This window comes from Castor canadensis, chromosome 11 (assembly GCF_047511655.1).
Source record: "Castor canadensis chromosome 11, mCasCan1.hap1v2, whole genome shotgun sequence".
NCBI classification, from domain to species: Eukaryota; Metazoa; Chordata; class Mammalia; order Rodentia; family Castoridae; genus Castor; species Castor canadensis.
In genome coordinates, this window is record NC_133396.1 from 84,161,278 (window position 1) to 84,171,142 (window position 9,865).

General features: G+C 42.3%; 1 protein-coding gene across 4 annotated transcripts in view; it reads left to right on the top strand.

The window, feature by feature from the left end:
- Window positions 1–6,576, top strand: part of Abl2 (ABL proto-oncogene 2, non-receptor tyrosine kinase) — a 102,984-nt gene extending 96,408 nt beyond the window's left edge. For 2 of the 4 annotated variants that reach the window (XM_020174754.2, XM_074047349.1), the window contains exons 12-13: window positions 150–383; window positions 693–6,576. In XM_020174754.2, coding sequence (XP_020030343.2) covers window positions 150–383; window positions 693–1,873 — 1,415 coding nt within the window. In that variant the 3' untranslated portion in view covers window positions 1,874–6,576. Of the gene's footprint in view, window positions 1–149 lie in introns of all 4 variants that reach the window. The other 2 variants (XM_074047348.1, XM_074047347.1) reach the window with 1 other exon arrangement.
- The last annotated feature ends 3,289 nt before the right edge of the window (window positions 6,577–9,865 follow it).

A 9,865-nucleotide genomic window follows, 5' to 3' on the forward strand; every position in this document is an offset into this window, starting at 1 on the left:
TGCATAGAGCACTTGTTTTGCATGCATGAGGCCTTGGGTTTAATTCCCAGTTCTGCAGTAAAATAAAATAAAACTTTCATAATTCAGACCAGTCACTCTAATGATTCATTTCTTGTCTTTCACATTATTAATGCACTATTTCTCATCAGGGTTCATTAGAAGTGCACAGGCGTCCAGTGGGTCCCCAGCGTTGCCTAGAAAGCAAAGAGACAAGTCACCCAGCAGCCTCTTGGAAGATGCCAAAGAGACATGCTTCACCAGGGATAGGAAGGGAGGCTTCTTCAGCTCCTTCATGAAGAAGAGAAATGCTCCCACACCCCCTAAACGCAGCAGCTCCTTTCGAGAAATGGAGAATCAGCCCCATAAGAAATATGAACTCACGGGTAACTTCTCATCTGTTGCTTCTCTACAGCATGCTGATGGGTTCTCTTTCACTCCTGCCCAGCAAGAGGCGAATCTGGTGCCACCCAAGTGCTATGGGGGGAGCTTTGCACAGAGGAATATCTGTAATGACGATGGTAGTGGAGGTGGGGGCAGTGGTTCTGCTGGGGGTGGGTGGTCTGGCATCACAGGCTTCTTTACACCTCGCTTAATCAAAAAGACACTGGGCTTACGAGCAGGTAAGCCTACAGCCAGTGATGACACCTCCAAGCCTTTTCCAAGGTCAAACTCTACATCTTCCATGTCCTCAGGGCTTCCAGAGCAGGATAGGATGGCAATGACCCTTCCCAGGAACTGCCAGAGGTCCAAACTCCAGCTTGAAAGGACAGTGTCCACCTCTTCTCAGCCAGAAGAGAATGTGGACAGGGCCAATGACATGCTTCCAAAAAAGTCAGAGGATGGTACTGCTCCAGCCAGGGAGAGATCAAAAGCCAAACTATTGCCCAGAGGAGCCACAGCTGTTCCTCCAAGAGCCCCCTCCGGGGATCCAGCCATTACAGAGAAGGATTCTCCAGGGATGGGGGTGCCTGGAGTGGCAGCTGCTCCTAAGGGCAAGGAGAGGAATGGTGGGGCACGACTGGGGATGGCTGGAGTCCCAGAAGATGGAGAGCAGCCAGGCTGGTCTTCTCCAGCCAAGGCTGTGGCTGTCCTCCCAACCACTCACAACCACAAAGTGCCAGTCCTTATCTCACCCACTTTGAAACACACTCCAGCTGACGTGCAGCTTATTGGCACAGACTCTCAGGGGAATAAATTCAAGCTCTTATCTGAGCATCAGGTCACATCCTCTGGAGACAAGGACCGACCCCGACGGGTAAAACCAAAGTGTGCCCCACCCCCACCTCCAGTGATGAGACTACTACAACATCCATCCGTATGCTCAGACCCTGTAGAAGAGCCAGCTGCCCCAACTGCTGCACAGCCCACTTCAGAAACACAGGAGGGAGGAAAAAAGGCAGCTCCAGGGGCCGTGTCCAGCAGTGGGAAACTTGGGAGGCCAGTGATGCCTCCACCTCAAGTGCCTCTGCCCACATCTTCCATTTCGCCAGCCAAAATGGCCAATGGCACAGCAGGTACTAAAGTGGCTCTGAGAAAAACGAAACAGGCTACTGAGAAAATCTCAGCAGACAAAATCAGCAAAGAGGCCCTGTTGGAATGTGCTGACCTACTGTCCAGTGCAATCACAGAACCTGTGCCCAATAGCCAACTGGTAGACACTGGACACCAGCTGTTGGACTACTGCTCAGGCTATGTGGACTGCATCCCTCAAACTCGCAACAAATTTGCCTTTCGAGAGGCTGTAAGCAAGCTGGAACTCAGCCTGCAGGAACTGCAAGTGTCTTCAGCAGTTTCTGGTGTGCCCGGGGCAAACCCTGTCCTTAATAACTTATTGTCATGTGTACAGGAAATCAGTGATGTGGTGCAGAGGTAGCCACTGTTAGCCTAGTGGGAAGATGCACACATTTCTGAGGGGAGAGGAAGAGGGACTTGTTTCTCTGTGTTCTTGTTTTCAAAAATGAAAGACTGATACTTGAGTGTGTTTATGTGAAGTACCTCAGATCCCTGAGCTCTCACGTTTACAGGTTCATCTCAAAAATAACAAAAAGCAAACCACATAAATATAGGAGAAATAAATTAGGTGGGGGCAGGGCAGTGGTGGACAAGGTTGGAAACTGCATTGGGAAATCAGGGAGCCATGTGTATGTCATAAAGGAGGAAGTGCAGCCCATCCTTACGTAGAACCATGTGAGGTGCTGGCTGGACTGCTCTCAATCATTCTGCACCACACAAAAGGGACTGACCTGGGGCTCTCGTGGGTTCTAAGGGTGCTTGTGCTCCAATTTACCTAATAAATTTGGGGAACAGAAGAAAGGCTGTTGGAAGTGGCCTTGCTTCCACAGATCATTGCTGCTGTAGTAAGAACTGCAAGTCAGATTGTTAGAATACAAAACTAGGAAATGTGTCTGTATGCTCCTGTACTGTTTCCCATTGGTGTCTTAGTTGGTGCAGGAAGGAAAGAATGCTGGGAAGTTTAGTCAGGGAGATTTTTCAGTCTCCCTCCAAAAAATCTTAGATTGATAAGCAGTCACTTCTAGTCTCTACTATATTATTTCCTAATGGACCAGGATCAACTTTCTGCTTGTTGGTGGCTATCTGTAAACCATAGGTGTAAGGATCTCCTTAGTGGTTCTTCTCTGTCTTTTTCTGGACAGGCTGTCTTCCTTTATTCCTGGCAGCATTCAGGGGTTTAACTAACACTGATTTTGAAACTAGTGGTCTTACAGGTTCCCACAGGGGAAGCCTTTCTGATGCAATACCCCTGCACAGCTGACTTACTAGTCAAGGACTTGAATTGTTGTGCATTTCTTTATTAACTAATATATTAAGGAGATAGGCCCTTCTTGAAACTGTATAGCCAGGCCTGGAAGCCTTAGACTGAAAGGAGAAGCTGGCTTGGACATAATATCTGCTTCTCTGTACCTTTTCCCTCCTTCTCACCATAAGCCCAATTTGGGTAGACAGTAGGGAAAGGTATTCTCTCTCTTTGGGCTTTGACTACATCCACATTATTCTCACATGCTGTTCTCCACTCACGTATTTCCCTCACCCCTATCATTGTGCTTGTTTGTGAAGTTCATATTGGGAATATTCTTTATTTATTTTGTCATTTCACCCCTATTTAAGATTGCATAATTGAAGGAGTAGGTTGCTTTTAGGGAGTACCAGTTAGACTCTGAACACTTAATGACTTAACCCTAAATAGGTTTTTTTCCTTGAAAAATAGGCATTTCCCTTCCCCACTCAGTTATAATTATGGAAACTAATTAGCATGGCATGGAACTGAATCTTATGGGTTACATGTTATTAATGTTCTTGGTATCAGGTCTAATTCCAGTTAATACTTTGTTCTTTTTTTAATGCTTTATGAATACTGCATTCCCCAAAGAGAACCCAAAATATTTTGAATTTCTTTTTCCAAAGGAATATTAATGTAGAAAAATAGAAGTTTGACTCTATAAAGTAGTGAGTTTTCTTCCCTGCTCTGTCACTGATGCACTGCCAAACCACAGCCCATCTTTTAATCTGTTAAATGAAGGTAACAGTACATGATCTCAAGGGTGTTTGGCAAATAAGTGCATAGCTACCCCTTTGAGAACCTCTCTGGGGAGCTCTTTAGTGCTGTTATATTGGATTTCCATTCTCCTTTGCCAAGTAGCAGATACTGATGAAATTTAGAACTGTTGAGCTTTTATTAATTAGGCTAGAATACTAAAGGAGAAACTGTTTTGGATAGAGTTTGGCATTTTTGACCAAGGAAGAAACTTAGTTTTCATTAGAAAGAAAGGAAACCTTGGTTCTTACCACTGCTGCTCCAAAGGAGGCTCAGGTTAAAAGAGGATTGGAATGGAGAAGATGGTAATGATCATCCTGGTCGGTACTGGTGATCCCTGTCAGTGCTGCCTATGGTTGCAGCACAAGCACCTAGTGAGCGGGTCATTGCTGTTGTTGTTGGAAAAGAACTTGGGTTTTAAAACCAACAATCTTCCTCCCACCTTCTTACTGTTGCCCATCATCATTTACATCCATAAACTTGAACTTATTTTGGCAGTTAGTCATTTAAAGGTGGGGAGGAGAAAGCTAAATTTTTGAAATGTTATGCTGCTTTTTAAGTTTATCCCTGTCATTGTGGGATGTACATTAAGGGATTATAATTGTTTTCAGGGGATTTTTTTATTTTTTAAGCAAGGGCTCTATTTTTTTTCTTAAGAGTTCTGAAAAATAAGCCTTGGAGAAACACTACTGAGTGTATTTCAGTTCCCTGGTTTTCTCACCAATAAACATTCTTAAGGGTGGTAAGCTAGGACTGTGTCTTACTCAGGGCAGCACCTAGTTCTGTCTTGCTTACAGTAGGTGCTCAGTAAATTCATATTTTTTTTTCTTGACACTGTCATGAGTAGCATTAACTATTGTAGCACAGCCCATCCACATCATGCTTGACCTGTATAACTTCAGGGGTCAAGGGCTTAGGGTTCAGGTTAAAGAGGCACTGTCAACTAGCTATAAAAGTACCATTTAGATTTTTCATTTTTCTACTTGTGAAGGATGAGCTTAAAAAAAGAAAGCCTCATGTAAATTGAAAGGTTTAAATTCAAAGCACAGAAAACTGCTTCTAGAAACTAAAAGTGTAGTTTAATTTTATCGAATCTGAGAGCAAAACAGAAAGCATGAAAAAAGGCCCTCATGCTGCGCACAGCCAGTTCTAAAGTGGCGATATGTACGTACCCCTCTGGGTTGCCACAGCTCAATTCCTTTCACACACCGGTGATGGGATTGCAGTTTAGGTCTGCTTTAAGGTGTAGTGTTTCATGTTGGATACATCTGGATTGTGCTTTACCTTGAGTGCTCTCTTGAAAGGCTTTGTGTAAATTAAAATTTCAAATTTTGAGTTGCAGACTTCCATCATGATTTCCAGAGATACAACCTTTAAAATTTTTGCCCTTTCTTAAAAGATGTGTTTTCTACATGCTGTTACAGTGAATTGAAGTTGGTACCAAGCTATGAGCTCTGTTATGTGAGAAATTGTATTCAGTGTTTTTATAGATGACATCTACATAAAGGTCATTATTGTGGAGACCCTTTCCCTAATGCATTTTTAGGTTTAAATTAGAAAATTTTTTAACAACTCAATTGAAAGTTGGCTAGTAAACAGTTCCTAATTAATAAAACATACTGTCTTTGCCAAGGCATAGCTCATAATTATTTAACTAAAATCACAGAGCTTTTGAATTTAAAGGATGCAGTATAGATAGTGGTTTAGCTTCCAGGCTCTAAAGCTAGTCTAGAAGGCAAGTCATTTACCCTTCCTGAGCCTCAGTTTCCTCATTAAAAACAGGGATAATAACTACCTCAGGGTTGTTGTAAGGATTAATTGAGATAGTGTTTGTAAGATACTTAGCTCAAGTGCCTAGTACACAGTGAGCACTCAATAAATGTCAACTACTATTGTTGATTAACACCTAATCCAGGAATGTACAACAGAATCATTCCCTAGGGGTCTTTTAAGAAAAACTGATAAAATAGCCCCACTCTAGATCAGAATTCCCAGTGGATTAAATTCTCAACCAATGTGTCTTCCATGAGTCTCAACAGGTGTTTCAGACACCCAGCATTATCTGAAAACTGTCAATAGCCTTTTTTTTATAGAGTAAGAAACTAGAGGAAAGGATGGTTAAGTTACTTGTCCATTATCTGCGAACAATTAGTGGCAGAGTCGAGGCTGGAATTTGGTCTCCTAACATACAGTTACGGGATCTTTCCACCATACCTGCTGCCTTGTGAGACACTGCGAAAAAGTGGCTCGGATAGACAATCAGCCCACACGTGCTGCACACTTTCTGAAGCACATAGTCCAGGTACGCTCTGATCTTAGGGGCTTGAACGTTGAGTGATGGCAACACTAGCAAAACAAGCATTCAGTAGAACTCAGTAATTGAAAAGATCATATGGGGTCATTCTCTTGGACTGACCTCAGCAACCCACAATCCGCACTTTGTAGTAAAGGAATAACAACTCAAGTTTTTGGTGGTTTTCTTTCAAAAAAAACTAGTCCTACATTCCTTTTTAATTAAAAAAAATATTGTTCAGTATCATCTTAATGACTATAAGATAATATATTTGAAAGCACTTTGAGAAAGTATCAAATGTAATATAAAGTTGTATTATGAATGTCTATGTAGAAGTTACAACATTTGATCATTGCTGATTGGCCTAAAGGCTTTCACCTGCAGAGAGCCTGAAACTTTAGATATATAGATTCACCCCTACAGTTTATTGCATTTATAAATATGATCTAAATGAATACGTGCAGGCATAGCAAATGTTTTGCTAAAGTTATAGTTCAGAGCTGAGTAACTTCAGAAAACTGGGACCAACTTTTTTGTTTAATTCTCACCTTTAAAAAGTGATAAAGTCACTTGATGTGGTGCTGCATGCCTGTAATCTCAGCATTTGAGAGGCTGAGGCAGGAGGATTGTGAGTTCAAGGCCAGCCTGGGCTATATAGTGAGATCCTGTCTCAAAAAAAAAAAAATAGTAAAGTGAACTCACCTCAGTATACAGAAGCTCCTGGGTTCTAGGAACCTTAGTTCAAGGAAGGCCCTCTTACTCTTGAACATTTGTCCACCTCATGCTCAACCATTAGCATCTTAAATGTGGTAAGAGCAGACTTGTTACCTGTTGGTGTTGACAGTGTCTTTTTAAGCCTGTGTCCTGTGTGGTTTGGGGGTGGGAGTCGGGGAGACTGGATGGCCGTAGAATCAGTACACTTGGGGAATTGTTTTTCTCAATTTCCTACCAATTACAAATGGCATTTACATTTATTATCTATTTTTGTTTTTTTCTAAGAAACATCTGAACTTAATTTACCTACTAGATTATAAAATACTTGAGTAAATTGCAGAGGTGGCTACTTTTGAGTTACAGCTACATTTCTCCCTAATCTCTCCCACTTCTTCCCATTTTGCTCCTGACATCATTGTCATTAGCAGGCTATGTGGTTGTCGCCTACCAGGAGTTCATACTGAACTGACAGGGTTGTCCATATTTTTGTTCTTAATAATTTGGAGGTTTCATCATCTTGCTTGCATTAACTTGCTCCATCTGGATCTGGGGTCCATCTCTCCCTGAGCACCTGTTATGGCCAGTCCTTTTTATATAGTTAGGTCTCTGGCCTTGAGTTTCTGATGTATTGACAGACTCTGGCTCTCTGTATCTCTGCCTTAGCTCCTGTCAAGCATTTTGAAAATGCTTGCTTCAGTTGGAGATTTGTTGGGCATTTTAAAGAACTAGAGAAAGGCAGTCCAAGAAGTGTCTGTCCTTCCATGTTACAACCGAGGACACTGCTGTTATAGTCTCATCAGTCAGAGAGGCGAGACCTTGAGCCCACTCTTAACAGTGAGGGTGTCTGCATCATTTGTGTAGGGTTTCAGTTTTCCAGCTACTAGATTTTAAAAGATCTCATGCAAAGCTGGCTCTCTGGGGGGCAAGTCAGTAGTTCTTGGAGTGCCCTGCTCAGTACAGTTACACTTGCCGGTCTTCACTGCCATTCCCTATGCTCCTGTTACTGAGGAACCGGTGGACTTCAGGACTGTAGATTGCACTGCACCCTGCTCCACAGCATTGATTCTGCAGGTGACTCTGAACTCCACCTTATCTCTTGTGAGAGTTATTTTGATGTGCAGACAGACAAATTTTTGCTTTTGGGCTGCTGCTTTTCATTCCACCCGCCTGAGGTGCATGTTCTGCTTTGTGAGAGTATGTGAGATGATAATTCCTTTGTTTCTGACTAAATATCCTAGTTCCAAAGGCCAGGAAATTAGGAAAGATTCTCTCCTGTGTAGTCAGGACAAGAAGATTCAGTGCTTCCCCCTGGATAAGGAGGTCTGTGGCACGTTGTCTTTATTCTAAGCAGACTTGGAGTGGCAGAGGTCACCAGTAGAGATTTGTGCCTTTAAAAATAGGTTCATGGGTCTTACAGAGGAACAGATTTGTCTGCTGCATTGACTGGCTTGATTAAACTAGGTCTGGTAGAAGTGAGCTTTCAGGCTCAAACGTCCAGTCAGTGGGACTCCCTGACTTGAAGGGTTCTCCTCCAGAGTGCTGGTAGGTTGCTGCCCTTTTCTCCATCCCACTGGCTGAGCCGAGGGAAGGAGGCCCTCACTGGACCCTTCATTTCACATGTACACACTTTGCTTCTGTGTACAGTTATAAGTTTGAAATTGTTTACCTCTCCTAGAAAAATTGTATCTTGTTAACTGGCCCTGTTAACTCCGAGTGGTGACAGGCAGCATGTTGAGTGCGGTTATCTAACAGGAAAGTGTGTGCTTTAAGTTGAAAGTACAATCTTGTCCTCAGAGCATATGCACCATCTTCAGGGCAGAATTATGGTGCAGTCCTTTGTGTCTGTTCTGTGAGAGTCTTTGTTCAAGTTTCTGGATCCTACCTGTCACGCCAAGCTGCTCAGCTGTGTACAGAGCCCGAGCATGCTACTCAGCCCTTCAGGACATGGTGGAGGCACACTGTCAAATGCCAGCAAGCTTTGTGGAAGGCAGTACAGGAAGTTTTGTGATTGGAATTTGCTTAGACTTGCTTCTGAGCTTCAGAATAGAAGTTTTAAATTATGTATTTAGGCACCATAAAATTTAGTTGGAGGATGGGACTTGTGATTAATAAAATTTTCACATATATGGGTACCTGATTTTCAGCATTTATAACACAATAAAAAGAATATATAGGTAAGCCAAATAAGCTTATTCTTGACTCAGAAGATGTTGCAGAAGGCTGCAATGCTTTAGGATCATTAGTAATGAATCCCAACTACTGCTCTGCACATTTCTTAAGTATCACGCTGTGTGTTGTGAGTAGCGAGAATGCCACAGACAGAGCTGCTTTTGACAGATGAGGGCCAGGTAAACCAGTTTCCATCTTGATAGCTAGTTCTCACTATGTCACTTGTACTCTACCATGCAAAGGATTTTCTGATATCTTGAGAAAACACCTTGATTAGAAACTAGAACAAACAATGAGTGCTTACCTTACAGTTCTTTGTGGTGTATGTTTGAACACCCTCATAGCTCAGATCTATGTGGAGGGCACAAGTTTATGTCTGTAAGTGAAGATACACTGTGCCCATTAAGTAGAGGAGGAGGAGTGGAGGAGGAGGTGTGGCCGGTGTGTTGCCATGAACAGGCTGACTGAGCTGTTACTGTGTACACAAATCCTGTTTCCCTTGTAGACCCTTTACTTTTCCTTCTTGCAATCTGATTCTATAATGACTATCAGTGGAGAAACGCCAATTTTTATCTTATTTGGTAAAAAGTTTGAACATTTCATGGTGGTTGATAGAACTCTGTCCTAAAACATTGCTGATTGAGACTCTTTAAAAACTAATATTTATACCAAAGGTTCCACTCTGCAGGTCTATGTGGTGCACAGAGGGCGAGGTTGGAGTGGGCACAGTGTGCATTGCTAAGGGGACCCAGTATACAATAAGACAGTATGGGCTCTAACTGAAAACATGTCAGTCATGGGTCACACTACCAGTGTTGTCAGGTATTTGTTCTTAATTGTTATGTAATATCTTTTCAGTTGTTTTTCTAATTTAATTTTCTCACTCTGTCTGACTGTGAACTGCTAACAGTGTTAAACTTGATGTAAATAAATGATGCCCTTGAAAGGGACTGATCTCTGCCTGTTGTCTCACAAGGTTTGCAAGTTGAGTTTTGTCTTAAATAAAGGTTGTAATATTTTATTGGCAAAGTAGGCTTGAGATTGGAGTATTTCTCCCATGATTTTACTTGATAGGTATTCTAAGCAGACTTTCTCTCTCTACATAAAGTAAATGTCGGTAAGATAAAGAAGCTGAT